Here is a 23,740-nt window from a genome sequence, read left to right as displayed (position 1 = left end):
AAATTTACATGGTCAGTAAAAATAACATTTTCTGAAAACCACTAATTATAAGAGATAAATTTCCCAAATCTATATTATGAGTACAAAAAAAACCTACATATCCAACTAAAAGCAGATGATTACAAGAACCCAGTTTATAACTAACAAGCCCCCACAATTAGATAACAGGCAATATTTTCCTGGGTTCCAATTTTTCATGTAATCTTCTCGTTTCTCTTTGATGATCCAGAGGATCAAAAGTTTCTTAAGCCCCAAAAATATCCATCATTTTTAGCTGAAATTTTCGAAGCCGAAGATTTTTAGAGATTTCAAGGAGCAGGGAATTCAAGGTGGGGTAGGTTATTGGGGAGCCTGTATTTTGATCTTGGTCATAGAGAGAGAGAAAAGGAGAGGTGAGTGACATTTAGAGGAAGAGCTAGGTACAGGGGCAAAATAATCCTTTTAAATGTGTTAGGGTAGTCTTTGGCCAAATAAAAGGTCTTAAAAGATTAGGGTTGGCAATGGACCCAGACCCAGACCCAACTGGGGACCCCATGACCAGGCCCGGCCTGGGTCCAAGTATGGGACCAGAAATTGGACCCAAGCACTATTCGGGTCCAGGTCCATGACCCAATAGTGTTATTATTTTCAATAATTAAAATATAATATTTTAGAAGTATATAAATAATATTTAAATCATACATGTATATATTTAACATAATATTTAAATATATTGAAATATATGTTTTTTTTTTTATTTTTGGGTCGGGTCTTGGTCTAGATCCCATAAATTTTTTTTGGCTCTGGCCAACCTGGACCGGGACCCGGACTGACCCGACTTGACTCATTGCCACCGCTATGAGAGGATGGTGAAATTATGATGGTCATGAGGGGTTGCCCCTTCAGACCAGGCAGGTCACAATGAATTAAGCGTCCAACCTAAAAGAGCAAAATAATAAAATAACATTCAAAAGAAAACTTGCAATATAAATTGAACATCAGCGATGCGTTGCAATGAATATGATTTAGCCAGATACAAACGCAAAATACAGACTTACAACAAGGGTTATGCCCATTACATTAAATCAGGACCATGGATCACATAAGATGAGCGGGTGGTTAAACCACCTCTATGTTACAGAAGAATCAGGGATTTCCAAACCCAGTTATTATTGATCATTTTATGCCTGATATCTATGACAGTGACCCACCATGGGCCAAATTTCTGGCTGCTTATATAGTACCTCAAACAGGAATTGAATGGAGAGACTAAAGTACAAATACATTCAACGGCTTGCAAATGCACCCAAAGGCAAATATTATTTTTTCTTCGAAAGAACTTTGGAATCTCCTCGGCCTGTACTTTGAAAGATGCGATCTGTGATATGGGGCTCCTCCAAACTATCAATAGGCAATTTTGTGGAGTTAAAAGTCCTATTTTGATAATCCTGAACTACAAAAAATTATGAAAAGGAAAGAAACGAAAATCCCCATTCATGCAGATACTTGGAGATTTTGACTACATTCAGTTTCTCATGGGGAAAGATAGCACAAATGACCTATACAGACACAAGCATCCCCCTCCATTTTAACCATCGACAGTAAAGATTAACTATACCAGGTAAGCATCATAACTAAACGATAGTTAATCTCCAAAATCCATCATCAAGAATGGATGGTGGATAATCAAGCTGCCTACACTATACACCCTGAACACACCCTGAACAGGTCCTATACTTCCCTTTCCTAGTTTATGCACACTGATCATCATCATCATCCAAGCGTTACCCCAATTATTTGGGGTCTGCTGATTTATGCACATTGATACTAATTAATAAAGTTCTTACCTTTCCTGAATGCTTGAAGTAAAACATGATGGCTAACCGTGCTGCAGCGCAGGGACATTGATCATGTTGTGGGACGAGTCATTGTTGCAAGGCCACGACCAATGGGGATAAGACCAGCGGCACTTCCATCTGATTCTTCACTGACCACAGATGCTATACAAATGCAAAACAACACAATGAACTAAGACATATCACAACAAAGCATAGGCATATCTTGCTTGGCCTATTTGATAGGCAGGGAGGTAGTAGAACTCAAACAAGCAAAACATCCTCTCTATCATAAAAGATTGGAACACAACAGATGCCATTACTAATAAAGAACAAACAGAAGAACAAGAGAGAGAGAGAGAGAGAGAGAGAGAGAGAGAGAGAGAGAGAGAGAGAGAGAGAGACAGCTTCTCAGCGTATGAAAATAAAGGGCCAGATCTAAACAGGGCTAACGCATGAATGCATTAAGATATAAAGACAAATGGTATCACACAAGAACAAAAACAAAATAAGGAAGCTAAGTACATAACAGCTATCACACAAGTAACAAACACAGAACGCAATGAGCATGCAGGAAGTCTAAACAAGATCTTACCAGAGTCCGCTTCAACCCTGGCTTGTGAGCCTGCAACTCCAATGCAGGAATATAAAGAATCCTCTCCAACCTTCAAATGGTTATAGGCAACGTATACATCCTCAATTGTTGCAGCCTCATATAGAGAGGTGAGATCCTTAATGCATGATATGTCCTGAATCAAGCAATGTCAGCTACATTTCAGAAGCCACAAGGCCAAATATGCATCTGAAATAAGCTAAGCAGGAAATATGTCGAATTAAGAAGCCTAGCTCATGTAAATGCATTGATTAAGTTTTACCAAAGAAAGTCATGGAAAATCAAAAAAGCAATCTCCGTACACTCTATTTTAAAATTTCATTTCCCAACAGACCCAGGATTTGAAAACATTTCTTGTGCTATGGAGATTCTACATAGTATGTCTTCTAACCTTCTAGAGCAACTTTACCCTTTTTGTCCACCACTTTTTAACCCAAACAAAAGTAAAAAAGACACCCATGTCTATTCCTTTCTAAACCCCTCTCTCACTATAACGAGTTTCTCTCTCTAAAAAAGGACTGAAAGAGAGATTGGAGAGATAAAGAGAGGTTCGGGGGAGAAAGAGAGGGAGAGAGAGAAACTCATTATAGAGAGAGAGAGGGGTTTAGAAAAGAATAGACATGGGCGTCTTTCTTACTTTTGTTTGGGCTAAAACAGGTAGGTAAAGTTAGTATAGGAGGTTAGAAGATATACTATGTGGGATATCTATGCCGTAAAAAATATTTTCAAACATTGGGAAATGAAATGTTAAAATAGGGTGTATGGAGATATTTTCCCATCATTCAATGGGCTATCGAATACCAAAGTCCAACAAGGTGGCAAACGTTTAGCCAAATGATGGATGGTGACATAGAGAAACAGTGGGACCCTTAACAACAGGACATCGCAGCCAATCTCAGGCTCACTCTCTATTGCCATCCATCATTCCACTGAATGGTTGATGAAGCCAATGAACTATGGTCTATTCTCCATTTGATCAAGTAGAATAGCTCTTTATTTCATTCTAAGAATAGTTTAGACCCAACCTTTCTTGGAATAGAAGAGGCCTGTAGGTGTGCCAGTAATCCAAGCCAATAGACATTAGATTTCATTTCTGCTTCATGTCTCATCAGCAGTGTCCTTCTCGCCTGAGAGAAAAAGAACATACGGACTTTAGGTTTATTATCTAATTATCAATAAATCAGCATATATCTATATATATATATATAAACCTCACAGGAAAAACTGTAGAATTTTGACCATGGGTCTATGGGCTATCAGATCAATCTATTTGGGTCTACGAATTTTAATTTTTATCTACAAAAAATCCGTATGATGCAACACCGAACAAAAATATAAAAAAAGGTTTCATATAATTAAAAATGACCAAACTGCCCTTGTAACATCCAGGGATAGTTTCTTGATATTGAAATATGCAAAACATTTTCTAATATTTTTAATGGGTGCAAGTTAATGTGATTTACACAAGCCCCAATTTCATGCCAATCCAATTTGTATACAAAAAAAAGAAAAGAAAAAAAGTTAACATGCCCTCAACCATCTAATCTTTTATCGAATGACTGATAGCCCTTGGGCTCATGGGTAAAATTACTGTAGAATTTCACCCATGGGAATTTTTAGGGCTTTTCATATATATATATATATAGGGAAAAGTTTATATAGAGCCAAGGCTCTAAACAATCAAATTAGAGTGCATCTCAAAAATTTCACTAGAATAAGTTGTTTTGACACCCAAATATCCTCAAATTGATCATCTCGACATCAAGATACATGGACATAAGAAAAAAATGGCTTTCAAGTTTTCGAAATAGTGCATCTTGTAATGCATTTTTGGACTGTCAATTTTCAGGATTTTCAAGTTTTCATAGATCTACTCGATCTACACTATTTTTTAAGCTTGAAATTTTATAATTAAGAGATGAAACTATCACAAAGATTTCCAGTATTGAAACCGCATTTCTCGACACTATTTGAAGGTGCATTTTACTTTGATTGTTTAGAGCCTCGGCTCTATACAAACCGCAACCATATATATACATATGTATATATATATATATATCTATATATATATATATATATATATATATATATATATATATATATATATATATATATATATATGCAACTTATCTCTGAGAGAGGTCAGGATCACTGTACAGAACAGAACCAAAATGGAGAAATTGAATAGAACAAAAAGGGTATAAGGTCACTTTGAAACTTTTTTTGCCATATTGCAGCAATTTCAAGGGGCCCTTGAAAAAGTTGAATCGAAGAGAGATTTGGTTAATATGCATAAGAAATTTTCAAACCAGAAAATCAATCCAATGAGAGTATGAGACTAAATAAAAGCTTAAAGAAGGGCATATTGCTGAGATTTATGGAAGACCAGGAAGCTAAGGTAACTTCTCTTTGATATGATTAAAAAATGGAAAAATCTCCTGATAATAAATAGAAAATAAAAACAAGCAAGCAGATTGCTTGGATTCGTTCCTAAGATGCACAGGAACTAAAGTTCTTTTTTCAAAGTCACCACATGCTTTTTTGTGAGCTTAATAGTAAGACATCTGGTGGCAACTTTACACTAGTCCAAGGCTTTTGGTCATATTGATGAAAAGTTTTATTATCATTACTTGATATGGCTTTTAACACCTACTTTCTGAAAAGGGGGCCTTTCTCTCCAAAACTTTAACTCAGTAGCTGATGAAAGTTTTTAGACTTCAGTCAATGCTTGTGAACGATGTCTTGCAGAGGCATAATCAAGGACCATGGTGCAGCAAGGGGATGTCCAATTTCCCACAATTTGATTTTGTAGATGATAAAAGTTCAAGTCATCAATTCGACGAGGGATTCTTGAAAAATGTAAAACCGCTTGCCAATAAAGTATGTGAAAAATATACTATAATCCACCTGACTACAGAAAAACCTTAGTGAAATGGGTCATCAATGTCCATTGGAATGATGGAAGACGATGGAGGCAGTAAGACCCACCAGATTAAGACTTCACTCCAATGTTGGATATGATTCTCTCTCCAGCATTGCCAAGTGTATTTCAATGGACAGTGATGCCCACTGGACTATCCACGCCCATTGGATTATAACATCTTCCCAAAGTATGAAGAGTTAACTAGGTATGGAGAGTTCATCACAGGGAGCAAACTGTAGAAGAAATTAATGGCATTCTAAATGCAAGCACTTCCTATAGAATATCATGGAGCTCCTGCTTTTTAATGGTTTACAAATTCATTTATGTGAAACCAAAGATCAAACATTTACGAACCCTATCGAGCTCCCTTTGGGTTATCTTGCTGTTATGTAAACCCCGAAGTACATCCTTACATGCATCCACAGCTTTGTAGACCTGCGGTTGGAACAAAAGGAAAAAAAGAAGAGAAGAAAATGAGAAAGTTCAATCATTCTTGACAAGGCACAGCAGTAAGACACATTTACATAAAATCTTCACAAGAGCATACCTTGCTCGGAGTTGACGTGACCGAGATCACATACCATCCAAATTTCAGTCGATCAAAAAGGCTTAACTCAAATGAAACATCATATGTTAAGCCTAAAGAATCTCTAACCGTCGTGAACAACCTGGACATCAGAAGCAGGATGAAAATGAGACAACTGGTGGTACTAAATAAATTCTTTACGACAACCAGAAAAACTTGCTACTAAATCACTCCAGTATTCATAAACAATTCCAAAGATCAATCACCATGCAGAAATTGATTGCTTGAAGTAAAGCAACTATTATGACAGCAACGTGTACAAAGTATACGGATTGCTTACAGATATTATGAATGCTTAATAGAATTAGACTGATAAATGACTCCTTGAATAATCTAGCAGAGAATATGTGTATAACAACCCAAACTCTAAGACACAAAAATAATCAAGAAACTCAATGTAAGCATGCAAAGTCTCAAGCATCCATTTCACATTGTTTAGCAGGCAAGTCAAAATTCCAACCATCCTCTTAGACCCGTATTACTATGCGATCTAAATAGTGTTACACCAATATCCACAATATGTCCAATAGATTCAGAAATAGTAAGATATTCTGTCATTTGATAATCCTAGATGTTTTCCCTAGTCATCGGAGCAAGGTGGTAAATTTCATCCATGGAAGTAAATATCACCAAATGACAGTCTACAATTACCGATCCCAATGATTATCTCATAATATGAGTGTCAAGAAACTAGTTCTTTAATCAACTCTTTTTATCTCTCATGTTTGACTTGATCATGTCAAAATATAGTTTTACCTGGAATTTATAATCTCAGCTAACAATCCCATGGTGATTGCAAAAAATAGTGGAAGCTGCTGAATCTTCCCTGAAAGGTTGGCCTCTCCATCTTTTGATTCCACAGGTTTACGTTGCTCATCTGCAGGAGTCATAGTTGAAGTAAATCTCGGGGCAGAGAATTGAAACCCCTATTTCAAAATATTGAAAAGGAATATATTTAACTATGCCATGGGATGTTTTGTTGGAAAAGGAAAAACAATAACCCACATCCCAACTCACGATGTGGACTCCTTCATATGGTGGAATATTTTGTTCAAAAAGCAAAATACTATTCCAGAATGCGGCTAAAGTACAAAATGATAGTTTTTGGTAAAAACCAAATCTCCCCAACAACTCGGACTTTGACTACAGAATCAACATAAAAACGATGGATGGACATAAATTAAACCTACCACTGCAGCCATGCCATGACCTGGTAGGATCCACTCTCTCTCCATCGATTATTTCAGTGGACATTGATGACTGAATGGACTATGGTTTTCCAGTATTCAATTAAATTTTAGTTGCTATTGTAGCACACAATACAGTAATTAATATTTTAGTAGTTATTTGAACAAAGTCAACTCCCAATGCAAATGTATATATATGGAAACACAAAATCAACTCCCAATGGGAAGATACAAGCAAGCATATGTAAGCTTGGTAATGTTTTAGAAATTACTGTACACTAAACAAAATGCACGGATCAATTTACAGTGTATGCATCCGTTGTCTCGGAAATTTACAGTGCAATCTCAAGAGCATTCTAGGTAGGGACACATATCCAGCTCTTTTTAAGTCATACGATATGGGTAAAAAGCTTACCATCCGAAACAAGTGAGCCTTTCTTTACAAGCTCAAAAAGATCTTGTCCTTCAATAGTCAATCCCCAGCGGTTTGGTGCAGGGCCCGCAATATATGCACATGCTCTCTCATCTGTGTCCTTTAAGAAAACCTGGCATAATAAACATATGTACTGCCCATTCACTAGAAAGAATCACAAATCAACCTTAAAGCAGTTGCAACTCAATCAAAGCCAAAATATGACCAAATCAAGTAAGATAGGTTTACGCATTACAAGCACTAAATAGAAAAAGAAGCATCTACCAAACTAACGACATATACATAGTATACATCAATTAAGCTCAAAGTAAGCGGAAATGTGTAAGTTCATGCCAGTTCATCCACTTTGGGGGTATGCATGCCATTCTACAATATACACAATTGCATTTTTACTATTTCCAGTTCCTCACTTGTTGAGATTGCAGATCAGAAGGAGATGGTCGAAAGAAGATTGGTTCATATTCGTTCCCTTTCTCAGTACTTCCTGTTGCCGTGACCGTGCCTAGATAATCAAGAATACAAGACTCGATCTCATCCTCTGTGAAGTCACCAACTATACTGACCTGCAGAAGCAATCAATGCATAAGGTGGAAGCAATATAGGTGATGAAGAACACTCATAATCTGTATCTTTACATTTTTTAGGAAAATAATCCTCAATGAAGAACTTACAGACAAAGTAGCTAAAGTGGCAACCCACCTCCATATTATCACCTCTAAACTGATTCATAACTGCATTCTTTACAATAGGCAGAGTTAACTGTTGTAGTGACTCTGGTGTAGGCTCAAAAAACCGCTCATCACCATTCAACATAGCTATCATGAGCTTGTGAGCAGTCGCACGCTCTAAGCTTTTTGGAATGGCACGGTAATATTGCAAATAAAGCTGTCTTGCTCTATCGAAAGCATCTTCCAGCCATACACTATGCTGCACATTAGCAAAACTCAAAAAATTTTAGATGAAAGACATTGCAATCCAGAAAGCTCATAATTCATTCAAATTTAGTAAATTAGATGGCCAGGAGCATATTGTCAATGCAAGGTGGAGTAGTATCAAGAAGAGGAAAATATCAAGAGCACCAGTAAATACTATCAAAATAAACTGACAAAAAGTAAAGACCAGTAAAAATTATGAAAAGAAAATACTTTATGAAAATATAGCATCTACTTGCATATGATTGTTGGAACTGCATTAAAAGAGGCACTGGTTGAAACGATTATTTGAACAATACAAAAAGGAAAGGTGTTAGAAAACAAATTAAACAACAAAACAACAGCCTTTCATCCTAGCAGCATCTCTCGGCCTTCCTTTTGGCGACCTCCTGAAGTGGGTACTATCAAGCTAAATTTTGATGGCTGCTCTCTTGCCAACCCAGGGCGCTCTGGCATTGGAGGCCTTTTTCATGATCACAGTGGCTCTGTCCTCCTTTTTTTCTCCTTCCCTAATGGCCACGAAGATTTTGCCTTCGCAGAAGCCTTTGGCCTCGCAGAAGCCTTTGGCCCACTTGCCGGTCTGAGGAAACTCAATCACATCTGGGGAAAAGACTTGGTTGTCGAAGGAGATTCCATGAATATCCTGGGCTTCCAACTCCTCCCCTGCCCGGCGTATGGCCCACATTTTAGATGAAATACACGACATCTCTGACTCCATTTCCATCTCTTGGAGGCACGTCTGGAGGGACGCAAATGCTGAAGCTGATATCCTGGTCAAGGAAGGGGCCTCGATCAACACTCAGTGGGATCCTCCAGCTATTTTTTGAGCTACTGATTCCCACCAGCTTGCACCCCCTTTTGTGATTAATTGTAAAGATCCTTTGGGGTTTTTTGGGCCCCTAATGTGCTTTGTATAGAGCCCCCTCTTCATGGGTGGCCTATTTTTTTTGGTTTTCAGTTGCTTCTTGTAACTCTCTTACACCCTTAATACAAAAAGTTAAACAGATTGAAAAAAAAACAACAGCCATAGAAGGCAGTAGAAAACAGTACTGACAGCTCAAATCAATAAGGCTTAAATTTGTGATCATCTCAATGAAAATACCCTTAGTCTCAAGATTGCAGCTTGACAGGACTATATACTATTGACTTTATATATGCAAGAGTTTTAATACATAAACTCAAAACTGGACTAAAAGCGCATCTTCAATGGCTCAAACTTTCATATTTCCCTAGTGTAGAAAAGGATTTCCGCAGTGCCTAGCTTGTACTTCCTCTAGAACCTCCCTGATGTTCTCCACCAATTCCAAATTAATTATTCTACCTTACCAATGTGTTTTACAGGAACTCAAGTTGTATAAGAACTAAGAAGTCACAATTTAAAAGAGAGCACCATATGGTGCTATTTGTGTGTTTCCCATATGCTTCCTTCCCAATATTTCCCCTAATGTGTAGCCCATAGTTTTTGGTTGAGGGTGCGTTCCAGGGAGCGGGAGCTCGCTTGGGTTCGCAGAACCGTGGATTGCGCGAAGCTTCTTGTGTTTAGGATCGTCTTCCATACAATCGTCTATCAAGGAAACATGATCCTTGTCACAGGGAAGCATGATTCCATGAGGTAGCAATCAGAATAGTAAGTTTCAGGGATCACGGATGATGTGTGGGTTCACAATACCATTGGGCACAAACCTGAATAACTGCATATGAATTAGTGCCGAATAGAGAAATGATCATATCCATTGCATCATACACTTGAGAACCGCAGTTCAAACCTACTAGGAATGAGGAACACAATATAGGGATCCGCATTCCATCAAAGACCCCTAGCTGGAATTGTGGGATCAAGGTTCCGGAGCGGGTCCATGACCTTGCCTACAAGGTTCCAGCAACTATGGTTTAACCAGCATTTCCAACTTCCAGATAATGCCTCTTTAATGATTTCCAAAACTAGGTTGTCACCCCATCTCAACTTAGGGCAATTGTGGTTTAGAGTCTACTTAGCTATGTTCCCTACATTTGCCTTTGATTATAGGGAACTTGAACACGGCCAAACTTACATAAAGGAACTTGAACACAGCCAAACTTACATAAAAACAGAAATAAAAGGGAATGAGACAACAATGACAATCTGATTGGTAATAAAATGAACTCACCTCAAGAACCATATGGAGAAGTTGAAAAGCTGCACGCATACCACCATCTCTTAAAGTGAACCGGAATTCCATGCAAACAAACTCCTCAGTGGACTCCAGGGAGCAGTTTATAAGGTGATTCACACAGAAAAGCTCTACCTGCAGCAAACGATAAGAATCATATAGGATAAAATGCATTATCCTTAGGATGGAGATGCCACTAATGACAAAATTAAGCTGAGAAAAAGGGAATAACAAACATCAATCTGATTTCTAACATTTTCGGAAAGCTCCGCATTATAGCAGCATAAGTTGAGGCACAGAAAGTATCAAGTATATAACAAACAGTGCTATAGATAACAATAGTACGAACTACTCTTGATACACAAATATGAAAACACATTCTTATAGAGCAACATAGAGAAATTCATTTTGATGTTCCTGTGTCAATGTAATTACATGATTGTTTCCTTAAATAAATTATGCTAGCTTAAGTGTATATTTCTGCACTTGTCCATTAGGGACACAGTCTCATATTTTCACCCCATTTAACTTGTAAAAAGATAAATGATTCGAAGGACTATTTGTCATTTCCTCTTCAATTTCCGATGATTGATGGCAATAAATCAAATTTATGTATGCATTCCAAGGGCAGCTAAAAATTTTCACATGGATTTGCTCAGAGAAGGGCAAAATGTACGTTCAGCCCAATGTACTTGTACACAACAATGGCTCACATGTAGTCTTGTATATGGCAAAACAGATTTTCACCCACTGCGCTTGCAAATGCACCTCAAAATTTTTCCATCTCATCCTATATCTGTTAATATAAGGGTTGGTGTACCATAATTCAATCCAGTGGCAATCGAGTATCTTCCTGATGATGGATGGTGGAGATTAACAGTGATTGGCCCTTCACAAGGCACTGTCAATTTCTGTCTCTCTATCACCACGTATGGAAAATGGAATGCCCCTTCAGATCATTACCCCAACGGATTACGGGGAAATTTCATTTAAATGTGCAATTTTCAAATTTGATTTTGGAAGTCCTGACCACTTCAGCGAGTAACATAAATAAAGAGATGTGTCTATGTAACAAAAATAAAGACATGTTATATGACTCTGTATGTGACCTCGTTTTATTCGGATGATACCAGCCTTGGTTTGTCTTGCAACCGCAAAAAGACCAGTCAGATCAACTTCACTGCTTTTGGTACATTAATAACAAGAATTATACCCCTTTTTTTTTTTTGGGGGGGGGGGGGGGGGGGGGGGGGGGGTTGTTCATATAGACATTTATAAGAAGACCTCACAATCTCTCAAAGGTCTCTTTGTAACCTCACATTCTTCTGGAGTTTCTTTGTAATATTCTTTGTGATAACATAGAGTAGTACCTGTTCCCTTGAGAAGTTGCCTACTCTTCCTCCCTCACTCAGAGTACGAACACCAACTACAACCGATCCCCTCGACTCTGAGGTTTCATTTGCTCTTCCACCTCCAACAATCAACCGCATAACACCCCCCTTAGCTTCATTCTGCGTGATCTGTAAACATGAAGTAATAGAAACAAATTAAGAAACTAAAAATAATTACAGAGCGAGAGTAAGAGAAAGCACACTACACTTGATAGATGAAACAACTTTTGCTTAGCATGGATGAAGATTATGAAGTGGCAGTGGCACACATAGGCAATAGCAATCACTTAATATTGCCAGTGTTACAAAAGTTTGAACAGTTGGAAAGGGTCAACAGAAAAAAAACAACCAGTACATCAAGAATGTATCTTTAGAAAAGACTCTACAAGCTTGGCCATCTCAAATTCACAATGACTAGGTACGCTCTACATCTTAATTTGCAAATGTGTTACAAACATGCCTCACATTGTTGTATGATAAACATCGTAAGTTATTAAATGGTAAAGTTGCGACATGGGAAAAAAAACGAACACAACCCATGCTCCCAAAGAGGATCGGTCATTATAAATTATTCAAAGTGCATCACCAGAATTTCCCATTACTTCCATAAAAAATGACCAGAATACTTGTTTTTCCACCAAAAGAAAGAAGTAAATTGGAAACTAGAGCAAATCTGAAAATAATATAACAATTAGATATGGTTACAGCACAGCTCCGGCAGGTTTAGGGTTAAGTTAAGAATATCACAGGAAGCCCCCTACCTCCCACATTTTACAACCATATAGTTTACAAACTAATGCAACATAAAGTATATCGCTTCGCAGTAATAGCAGGATTGTTCGGAGGAGCTGTTGAGAAAAGATCAGGTGGTGTAAGTTAACCGTTTTTCAAAAAAACAGGTCAGGTGGCGTAAACACTATGATAATTTAGCACCTTGTAGTTTACAGGAATTCCATTTGAAAGGCGACACTGAGTGATGCCAGTTTCCTCATCAAATATTCTTGTTGCATTAACATCTGGGTTTAGCGGCACAAATGCTGGTTTGCACAATGACTTCAGTTCAGAAAGGTGTGAAGATGATATAAGTTCCTTAGGAACCTCCAACTGCATCAACAATAAACCTAGTGAACACTTGGAAGCCAAAAAAAAAGTATAACTACATTTCATAATTCATGAGAACAAGGCCATCGATGAATCTTTAATAATAGAGCTGCACGTACAATAAATTGGAAATTGTAGAAGAGCTTCCAAATTATCTATCACAAGTTTGTGGAAGAACAACACTAAAAAAACAAGAGAAACCATCACAATCCTTCCAAAAAATGATGAAGAAAGGATCATATTGTTGTCAAGAGCACCATAAAGCCAAAAAAAAACTGAAAACCAACACGGGGTAAAAGTAGGGGATTTGTACTATAACCCAATAGACAATGAAAAAGCCATAGTGCATTTGCATCATAATATCCATTGAAAGCGACAGCATTGGAGTGAGAGGGACCCATCTCGGAGTGAGTGGGCCTGATGCTCATTCAATCACTTTATTTCAGTGGGTGATAGCCCAATTAAGTATGGTTTTTCCCTAGTCCATTAAACTATAGAATACATTCCCAAATAACACAATAGATAAGAGCTATGAGAAAAATTGCATCATATAGGTCTCGAAAGCCAGAAAAGGACATGTTTCTTAAACATCCCATTCTCAAGAAACATGCTAAGGGACTTAGACTTATGCCCATAATTCTAAAGAAAGCAAACCTCTGGTTCAGCCTCTATGGGTTCATTTAAACCTTCTCTTATAGCCTCTGTTATCTCATTTGGATCAATCCTGAATTCAACTTCACCCACTCCATCTACATGAACTGTTTTTGGAACACATGCAACAATTGCCGCAGGGGGAGATGCTGTGGGATTTCCAAAATCAGAGATGTACTCCAAGACCTTTGCACCAGCAGAATTGACCTGCAACACAAATCATTCTTTTTTAGTATATTCACCAGTATATGAGATTTCCCAGTCATGTCACTGTAAAACAAAATTGAGCAAGATAAAATTCAGGAAACAAAATTTGCTGACCCTGAAACAAACCAAAAAAAAAACACTACAAATTTCTAATACAAATTCAATATAATATGCAGATTAATGCAGATTATACCTCAGTAAATTAGCACGTGTATTACAGTATTACACAACCAGCAGATCATCAATTATGATAAGCTTGTTTTGTGCGCTGAAAAGGGAAGATTTTTCACCTTCCCTCACGATATAAGCCAAAATCAGTTCTTCAATTGGATGCATTGTATTTCACAAAGCACAACAACAATAACAACTCAGAGAAGCCTGCACATCTACAAGTAGTAAAGGAAATGAGGAACGAGTGAAATTGGTGAAATCATATTTTTCCTTTCCAGCGAGAGCTTACTTCTTCAAGTGTAACAGTTTCTGCAACTGAAACCAAACAATCATGTCCTTGTCTTTGATCCATCACAGTGTGACCAAGGGCATCACTCTCCATTATAAAGTCCAAATTATCAACAGAAGGAACATTATCGATCATTGCTGCTAAGTGCTCACTGTCCTTTAAAAGAGCATCCATGTAACGCGTCAATTCGCCTTTTGTGACACCGAACTCCTTGAGCCTCCGTACCTATGGTTACCAAGCATGTCATATTCAGCTTAGACATGTTTTTACTTTGCACTAAGTGGATCACAAAAACAACAAAAAATTAAAGATCATAGAGATTGGCATGGAATGAATCCCATTTTAAAGGCAGAAAATTATTAATCCAATGGACATTGGAAAAGCAACCAGTCAAAATGGATGGTGATTTTATATGCAGATACATATAATATATATATATATATATATAAACACACTCTCTTTCCATCATTTTTCATCATGCCACTGGGCTCGATAATACAATGGGCAATGAATTTTCCATACTCCACTATATTACGGTATACTCTTTTTTTATAAGGATGGATTAAAGTAAATTTCTCCAATATTAAGCCCAACTGAAACAGACTATATAAGGTGCTATAAGAGAACCAGAAAGTGATCTTCAATGTGAAAGTGGAACATGAGAGGTTTCAATCGTGAGAAAGAAAAAATTTGAAACTAGAACACTAGATGAAACAATCTATAAATCAAAATGGGGCTAAAAATAAACTATCTAGAGCCATAGGCCCTCTTTCTTTTTTTTCTTTTGTTGAATAATCAGTAAAACGTTTAGTGATCACAATCCAGACCTCCTGAACAGCAATATTAACTGCACAGTGCCAGTTCTTGGGTTCTGCAGTGACAGTAAGAGTGGTAACTGTACATCCCTCACGACCCGAGTCACTATGGTCCAATTCAATTGATGTGAATGGAGGATTTGAACTCTGCAAAAAGTAAAACGAATAAGTAAAAGATTAAATAAAATTAAGAACACAGAGTGAACCTGTCAAAATAATTCATGATCAGAACCCAAGAGAAGAAAAAAAAAAGTATCAAAGACTAAACAGGTTGATAAGTTATAGTAAGTCTAGAGGGTAGTCATAATATATTATAGATCAATAGACTTGTGTAATGGTAAAAGAATGAAAAGTCAAAGATTTTCTTATAACTCATGCAATGAATCAAACACTCTCAAGATAGTCAATCCAATTAACAAAGTGATGACATGTGTTAAACCACCCATGTCAGCATGAATCATGGGGTTTTATTTTGATTCTTTACTTATATAAAAGTGAACTACTTTACAATTTACTGCTACTATATTTTCGCAATCGTAACTTTATCATAAAGTACGCTAGAATTGTTGCTTTATTCAAGTCAAGCACAAATATTCAGCTTTGAATGCATGGAGATTTGTATGAAGTCTTGGAATGAAAGAAGCAACCGCTAAACGATGGGTACATGTGGAACTCACCCTATAATTTGTAAAATATACACCAGAAAGTTATTGCACATATATCAGATTTTGAAAAACTACTAACATTTAACTCTAGAAGAATTTTGTAAAACATTCGACAATATATTCTTTGCCTTTGAACGAGTTGCAAAGTGACCCAAGAAAACTACATTTTAACTTCTAGTTGTAAAATTTCAATGTGTTAAAAACACATTCCTCTATCAAAGAAATAGAAAAAACTATATATCTTTGAAAAGATTTCCATCTAGTTGTGGCGACTTCTTCAAAATAAATTGGTCATCCTAGTCAATTCTCAAATAGAAATTAGACCCAAGCAATGTAAGCCAGATCTAAACACGCAGATCATATATGAAGGAACCGACTATAGAAAAAGTAACATTACAAGAAACAATCTGCATTTTATTATGGTTTTTTGAACCACCAAGGGTCGTCAGGACCACACCGTTAACTAAAAAGAAATTATCATATGGAACTACGGTCAAATGTTCCTTTAAAGATGTCTGAGAAATTCAAATAGTACATTATATTTAGCACAGAAATGGTCGTAACATGTTAAACAGTTAAAGATGGAATCAGCTAAGAAAATCGGACATCTTACCAATAAGAATAATATGGAACATGATAAAGAACACACCTTATATCTCGTATTGATTCGAAAATGCAATGCTGATAGAAAAATTCTCTTCATCAGAACATTTCGCAGATCTCCAAAAGTCTGAACTTTGTTTACAGGAATCTGGATAACAATTTAAAGCAGAAGTAAGTACTGAAGCATAAGGAGTTCATAAATTCAACTATAATTGTTTCAATAATTTCCAACAGAAAATAAAAATCACATAAGCTAAATCAATACTGAAAAGATTGGCAAATGGCACTGTCAGTTGGTATGCATCATTTATTAAGAGAAAATGAAGAAAATATACCGAGGTCATGAAACTCAAACAATCTCAAACAGTAACACAAGTGCGGTAATCTCAGAGACCCACTAGAATCACTCATCCCAAAACCCATAAGCCAGCACAACAGAAGTGCAATTTAGCATTTGTCAAGAACCAGAAAGCCCAACTTCATTTCAAGGTTTTCATTATTTGAACTTTAGGATCCAAGTTCAAGTTTGACAAGAAATGTAACTTAGTTTTCATATTGAAATCCATCCTTTGATGCCTTACCTTGCAGAACAGATTGATGGAGAAGTTCTGTAGTAACTCATGCTGAAAAATTTGTGGAGGCTCTATCTCCTGCCCAGTCCCAGGTAGACACCATCTATGCTTGACGGGAGGTCTTATGGCATGTCTTTCCTTTTGAGAAGGTTTTACTTGCTCTGCTGAAGTAGCCGACCTTTCACTAGATAAACTGCCAGCCAAACCACTTGGTAGCTTTGGGACAAGAAAACTTGCCATTGCACCAAATGCATTACTGGGTGTACGTGTTGGGGTTGTCTCATTCTCAACATAAGTTTTCCCAAACATAGCCTGAAAATGATTTATATGATATTGTTCATAATTTCATCATGATTATCAGAAGTTTTAAACTGCAAATAAATGTCCATAAAATAATATCCTTAAAGAGTTTCTAGCAATGAAATAAAAAACATTACAAAGGACCTAGTTGAGAATATGCATACGGAATTTTTCATACTACAAATGTGAACTATGGCGTGTAAAAAATCTAGTAGCACATAAGAAAAATATTTGTTCGAAACATACTTCAATTTGGTAAACTGTCTTGGCAATGTTATCAATATCCCCCACTATGTATAAAGTAGCATTTGCAGGGAAGTACCACCGCTCATGAAATGACCTGATTTTATCGGCATCCCACTTTTTAATTTGCTCCTCTAATCCAATTGGGAATCTCCTACTCAGCTTGTTCTCTGAATGGAGATATTGCAAAAGCTGGGTGCAAGGAACAGCACAAAGAATGTGTCATCACACAGCAATAAAGAATTTACCATAATGCACCAATGACCTTCTTCCACAGTATAATATCAATATGCATTGCAACGATGTATAAATGGTAAAATGGAAAATAACCACTATAGAGAGGGACAATGGAACGTGCCTGGCAATCAACACGGTATTCAATTGTGTTCATCATCTGTAACTCTGAAAGGATTGCCCGTCTTTCTTTCTCAATTCGGGATGGAAGGAACTTGGGGTGGAAAGCTATCTGGAAGCAAATAAAATGACTAGTGAAATCTAACTTACATTTATATATATCCTAAGTGATGAAAGAATCCTTATGCGACAGTCAAAGCAAGTATCCACAAAAATTGTTGGAGGATCTTTAAAAGATAAATGCACAGCAAGGAATGCGCAGGTGACAACATTAGGAGAGGAAAGAGTCCATATTTTATTTTTGATAAGAAGCAAGGTACCTCATTCAAAGCATCCAGAACGAATGGCAGTAGATCACCATCAGAATCCTGAAATAGCAATATTTCCACCATTGTCACATCATATATCATATGCAGTTGATAGGTTATTAGCCAAACCCTCAGTAAAATATGTCAACTAAACATTGAGGAGAACTCGTAGACAACTATGAGCCAGTAGGCCACCAGTTCAAAAGAGTTGTTGGTGAAATCCGAGTTGTGCAAGGCTCATAAAACATGCATTGTAAATTGTCACAAGGAGTATCTAAAAAAGAAGAGCAAACCTTAGTTGAAGTAGGGGCATGAATATGGAACACCGTATGATGGAAATCTGTGTATGCATTAGAGCGAGCACCGGTCCCGAGAAGTTTTTCGCGTTTCTTACTTCCCAGAAATGCCACATGCTCAATCATATGTGCAATTCCTTGCTCATCATCTTCCTCATCTATGGATCCTACATGAATTTCCATGTGAGCTTCAAACCTGCAAAGCCAAAAACACCGAAGGAAACAATGAATAAAATGGTTGAAAATCGTAAATTCATCTACACATAAGAAATATATAACCAGAGAGTTGGGCAGATATTTCACTATTTGGGAATACATGGGTAACATTAAAGTCTGCAATACAATCATAAAGAAGTGTATCCAGGGAAAGGCATACCTATTTGCGGGAATTTTGTTAGGCAAAATCAAGTAGCGAAGTCCATTTTTCAGTTGTCCACGATACAACTTTGGATGAGGTGGAAGTGGAGAACTCAGAAACCTTTCTAGCTCTGCATTTTCGATCTCAGGATCCCATAACTCCAAGCCTTGTTTCTCTATGACAGCATCCTCAGGCCAGGTTGTACTTGCCACACGTGGCTCATCTGGGCCTATTGTTGCAGATGGAGTAAAGGATCGTCTCACCTGGAAGTGTTCAAACAATAGGATCAAAGAAATGAAGATGCACCATGAGCTCAGTTTCTTTTTCTTGGTCACAAGAATGTATTAAATAGAACAGATAAGTGCTCTAAGTATTACTGTATCACAAAGGATCAACAATCTCCAGACGCCAAGAAGGCACCTGAAGAAAAATCATCTAGAGAGCCATAAGACCGAAGATGTCGATAGGTTAACATGTTCAAAAGAAAAAAAAAAAAGAGACCAAAGATGTCGATAAGTTAACGTGTTCAAAAGAAAAAAAGAAAAAAGAGACTGAAGATGTCAATTTTTGAACTGAAGAAAAACAATTTAGACAGCCGTTCAAACTTTGGAAGAGACTATTTGAGAGTAATGACTAATGAGCATACGAGCTGGTCCAAGGATACCTCCAAAAAGCAACCTAGAGACTTTCATTCACTGTCTTCTAATAGACTTATAAGGGAGGACAAGGTCGAACCAATACCTTGCTTCTACTGGCTCACTTTTCCGAATCTTATATGTGATGCATCCAATCTCATAGTTTACTAGCATTAATTTAAGGACCCAAGGTGTTGTTCTGATGCTAAGGCATGGAGTTAAGTACTTAAATTTCTCAATAGGGTTGATAAGTTCGCATAATATGTGATACTTTTAATCAAGATTTTAAAGGATCGAAATTCAAAAGGACCATATTTTCATTTACTTATTAATAATGATTGAACTTGAAAACAGGAAAGGAAAAATGCAAGAGATCAAACAGATACAACAATCATGCAATTTATAGTTGGAAAAAGTTTATATAAGGTTGCATTATACTGTTGAAGTAGGAGAACCCTCCAACGGATCATCTCGACCTTGAGATGAATGGACATGAAGAAAACAAATGCATCTTGTAACAAGTTATCTGGACCATCTATTTTCAAGATTTTCAAGTATTTCTTGATCTGCTCGATCTGTACCATTTTTTAAATTTTAAATTTAATAACTTCGGATAAAAAGAGATTTTGAAGCCATCATAAGGTTTTTGACACCGAAACGACATCTCTAAGTAAATTTTATAGGTGCGCCTTACTTCTACAGTATAAGGAGGCACCCTTATACTAACCTCACCCTTTATAGTTTGATATAGATTTAAACATGAAAGCAACTACAGTTAAGCAATTCAAAATATTGCACAAACCGGGAGAAGTTTAACAGAGAATTTTGATAGAGAGAAAGTTGACTTGTCAACTAAGATGTTTCTTGATGAAAATGCACCCTTCTGCACATATCCTTTTGTGTAATGTCCGCGTCTATGATTTTTCCGAAAGCATGAAGAATGATTGTGTCGTTCATATGAACATGACATGAGTGTTGATTCATCAAGGACAGGACTTAGTTGTCTCCGTGCACTACTGCTTCCCTTGCGAATTCTCCATCTTCCACCTTCATGAGGCCACCTTCATCCACAAATTTGACACAAGCTAAGGCCAGGCACATTGAGAAAGGGAGAGCCAAAACACTTTCTTAGCTACTGAATCTACAATAATTATTGAGCAGTCTAAAGTATAAACAATAATGCAACAATAATGCAAACAACTTAATCAAGAAAAGCAATGAATAAGCGACAAATATTACTATCAGATATGATATATATATATATGATATATATATATATATATATATATATATATATATATAAAGTGTTCCCTATAAACTACAACCAAGAAGATGTAATCACTTGTCAAAGAGATGTCAGATATATTTTACATTTTAGTTCCCTTTCTCTCTGTATTTTGTCTTATGGGACACTTTCTCTCTCTACTTCCCTCCGTTCTGGTGCAAAGCCTTCTCTCTCACATATATCTTGCTGCCCCCTATCTCTAACTCTATCTTTTCATTTCATAGTTCTTCTCTCCTCTCTAATTAGATAAAAAGAAAAGGTTCTGGCAGTAGGAAAGTAGTTCTTTGGAAAAAGAAAACGCCAAGAATGGGAAGATAACTGAAGGCACCAAAAAAAAGTGTTCCAATGAAGCAAATCTTATTGCTTATCCCTCACTTAAGTATCCAAAATGGCTTGGAAATGGGGAGGAAAACCCTGTGGCTAGGAGACCTGCATCCTGAAATAATGTTGAAACAAAACCAACTACGCAAAGATCCCCGAGTGGAGCAGATATAGAAAGTGGATGAACCTCATATGAGGATGACTCGACTTCAAACACCAATAATAAAGAATATGTCATTTTCAAGTTCAATAAAGTGTCCCACTCAAGTATGAGAGAAAAAAAAAATCTTTAGCCTCGTTTTTTTTTTTTTTTATATTATTATTATTGTTATTATTAAAGAATGATCAAATCTTGAGCCTCGTTGCCTTGCTCTTTCCCCAATCTTCTTCTTTGAGAGAGTATGAATTATGTCACACATGTGTTTCTCAAGGTACCCACTAGGTGATCACCAAACAATAGAGAAGGAGCAATACAAAGGTGGGGAGGGGGAATTAAAGAATAATCAAATACACAAAAGGGGTAATAGGAAAGATAGATGGTGTAATCTGCGAAAGGACAAAACACAATGGGAGAAACATTAATGACAATCAGAAGAGGTGGAATAAAGAATAAATTTGTGAAGTACACTACACAACCAAAATACAAGAAAAAAGGTGGAGAGCAACGTCAAAAGAGTCATGAAGAAGAGAAAGTTATGCAGAAAAATACTGAAGAAGAATAACCAAGGAAAGAGTCGTGTGGAAGAACAATAAGCAAAGAGAAGGAATGGAGCAACGAAATACAGGGGTAGCAGGTTTTACAACACTAATACATGGGGAAGTATGCGATGGCACATGTATCAAAAGTTTGAAATGCACTCCCCAACATCCATACTTGGTAATAGAGGGTGGAGACTAAGGGCTCTTTGATTCAAGCCCACCACCATTGGCTCAAACATGATCATGTCCACATCAGACATTCTCAGTCATAGTTCTACTCCTATAATTCCTCAAATGGTGGACCGATGATTTCATAACCATGGCTATTACTTAAATTTCAGCTCAGGCATGAGAACAGTTGGTATCAGGCTTTTTCAAATCAAATTCAAACAATTTAATCAATGGCACACTTGAGATGTTTCTTTATTAATGTCTAATCCAATTACTACGATTTTTCGAAGAAGGATTAGTTTTGGGCGAACCATTACATCAACGATGCAAATTGAGAATTTGCACGAAAACACTATGGATGCAAACCCTGCAGATAATTTTAATTCCTACAAATGCAATAAAACAATTTAACTATTCAAATACTCTGCAATACCATAAATTCACAGCCTAAAATATGAAAGCTCCCAAAAATAAATAACTAAAACCAAAGAAACCAGCAAACTTACCCATTGACCACAAGATGCAAATGGATTGCTTCGGTGGGAAAACCTTAACAATCAAAATAAAAATCGAAACAATTGATGTTTCAATTGAAAAAAATAAATGAAATATAACTGCTGCACCATTTATATCATTCAATTCCAGCTACAAGTAAACACGCTACAAGTTGCATACAATTGAGAAAAGTGTCCCATTAACTCACCAAAAAGAAGTAAATTACATAAATAAACATATTACCATTCAATTTCTACAGAAAACCCGATAATTCAAAATTCCTTAACAAATAATCATTCAATTCCAGCTACAAGTAAACACGGTACAACGTACAAGTCGCATACAATCGAAAACAGTATACCATTAAACTCACCAAAAGGAAGTAAGTCACATAAATCAACATATTACCATTCAATTTCTCCAAAAAATCTGATAATTCAAAATTCGTTAATAAACAAAAATTTCACAAATGTTGCGGTCACACACTCGGAGTAACATAAAGAACTTTGGGATTTCATGTTTTGCTTTGACGAGGGAGAAAATCACACCTTTGTATATCGCAAATGGATTGGCTTCTCACTCTAGTTTTGCGGCTGCAACTGGCCGAGAACTGAAAGGGGATTAGGTTTAATCTGCCCCCGAAACTGTAATCCTCAAGTGACCTAGTGCTCGGAGGACAGACAGTAGAAGCAGCCGCCATTAAAGAGCCCGCCATTTCAGACAATTGTCAAAAACTCCCTCTCTCTAAAAGTTCCCACCCTCTCTCTCTAATCTCTCATGTGGCGCCGCTCTCTCTCTCTCTCTCTCTCTCTCTCAATTCCAACTTTCACCCTGCACAAAGGCGCCGCCCTTCGCAGAGGCGAAGTCCCTCTTTCTCTCACCAACTATGCAGCCTTCTCTCTCTATCGTCTCCTCTTTCTCTCTCTAAAACTCCATCCCCTGTTCTCACGGGGCTCTCCCACTAACGTTCCAGACTGGTTTTATGGCGAGCGATAGAGAATAGAGCGAAAAAAATATAATGGTTATTGAGAAATTCCGAAATTTATCGTAATTTTGTACCACGCTCCTCCTCGTATTCACATATGTGGTTAGAGAGAGCGAGTAGTAGTAGTAACCAAAAAAAATGTAGCTCATGTAAGGCTGGCAATGGGCCGGGTCAAAAACTAACCCGA

General features: G+C 37.0%; 1 protein-coding gene across 1 annotated transcript; it reads right to left on the bottom strand.

The window, feature by feature from the left end:
• Positions 1 to 984: 984 nt before the first annotated feature.
• On the bottom strand, positions 985 to 23,517 carry LOC18439648 (Insulinase (Peptidase family M16) family protein). The gene is made up of 25 exons (XM_006849808.4): positions 23,117 to 23,517; positions 20,400 to 20,658; positions 18,981 to 19,225; positions 18,602 to 18,800; positions 18,321 to 18,368; positions 18,005 to 18,112; positions 17,650 to 17,838; positions 17,113 to 17,415; positions 16,578 to 16,679; positions 15,276 to 15,410; positions 14,449 to 14,673; positions 13,785 to 13,988; positions 12,963 to 13,133; positions 12,009 to 12,158; positions 10,636 to 10,773; positions 8,256 to 8,483; positions 7,967 to 8,119; positions 7,539 to 7,668; positions 6,693 to 6,813; positions 5,898 to 6,018; positions 5,705 to 5,785; positions 3,453 to 3,554; positions 2,410 to 2,563; positions 1,827 to 1,979; positions 985 to 1,380 (listed from the first exon to the last, which is right to left on the bottom strand). The coding sequence occupies exons 1-24, from the start codon at positions 23,281 to 23,283 to the stop codon at positions 1,888 to 1,890; spliced, it is 3,825 nt and encodes a 1,274-aa protein (XP_006849871.1). The 5' UTR covers positions 23,284 to 23,517; the 3' UTR covers positions 985 to 1,380; positions 1,827 to 1,887.
• Between the last annotated feature and the right edge of the window lie 223 nt (positions 23,518 to 23,740).

The sequence above is a fragment of the Amborella trichopoda genome, chromosome 3, assembly GCF_054954075.1.
Source record: "Amborella trichopoda isolate Santa Cruz 75 chromosome 3, AtrichopodaSantaCruz75HAP2 v2.0, whole genome shotgun sequence".
In the NCBI taxonomy this organism is placed as follows: domain Eukaryota; kingdom Viridiplantae; phylum Streptophyta; class Magnoliopsida; order Amborellales; family Amborellaceae; genus Amborella; species Amborella trichopoda.
Note: the sequence above shows the minus strand (reverse complement) of the source record. Positions and strands in the feature narration are given on the sequence as shown.

Bases quoted from the DNA above. Each gene is read 5' to 3' on its own strand.
- LOC18439648 (XM_006849808.4), bottom strand. From the start codon at position 23,283: ATGGCGGGCTCTTTAATGGCGGCTGCTTCTACTGTCTGTCCTCCGAGC. The intron at 17,839-18,004 runs GCACGTTCCATT...CCTTGCACCCAG, and splicing joins AATACCGTGTTGATTGCCAG to CTTTTGCAATATCTCCATTC. The intron at 1,980-2,409 runs GTAAGATCTTGT...GCATTTGTATAG, and splicing joins CAGGGTTGAAGCGGACTCTG to CATCTGTGGTCAGTGAAGAA.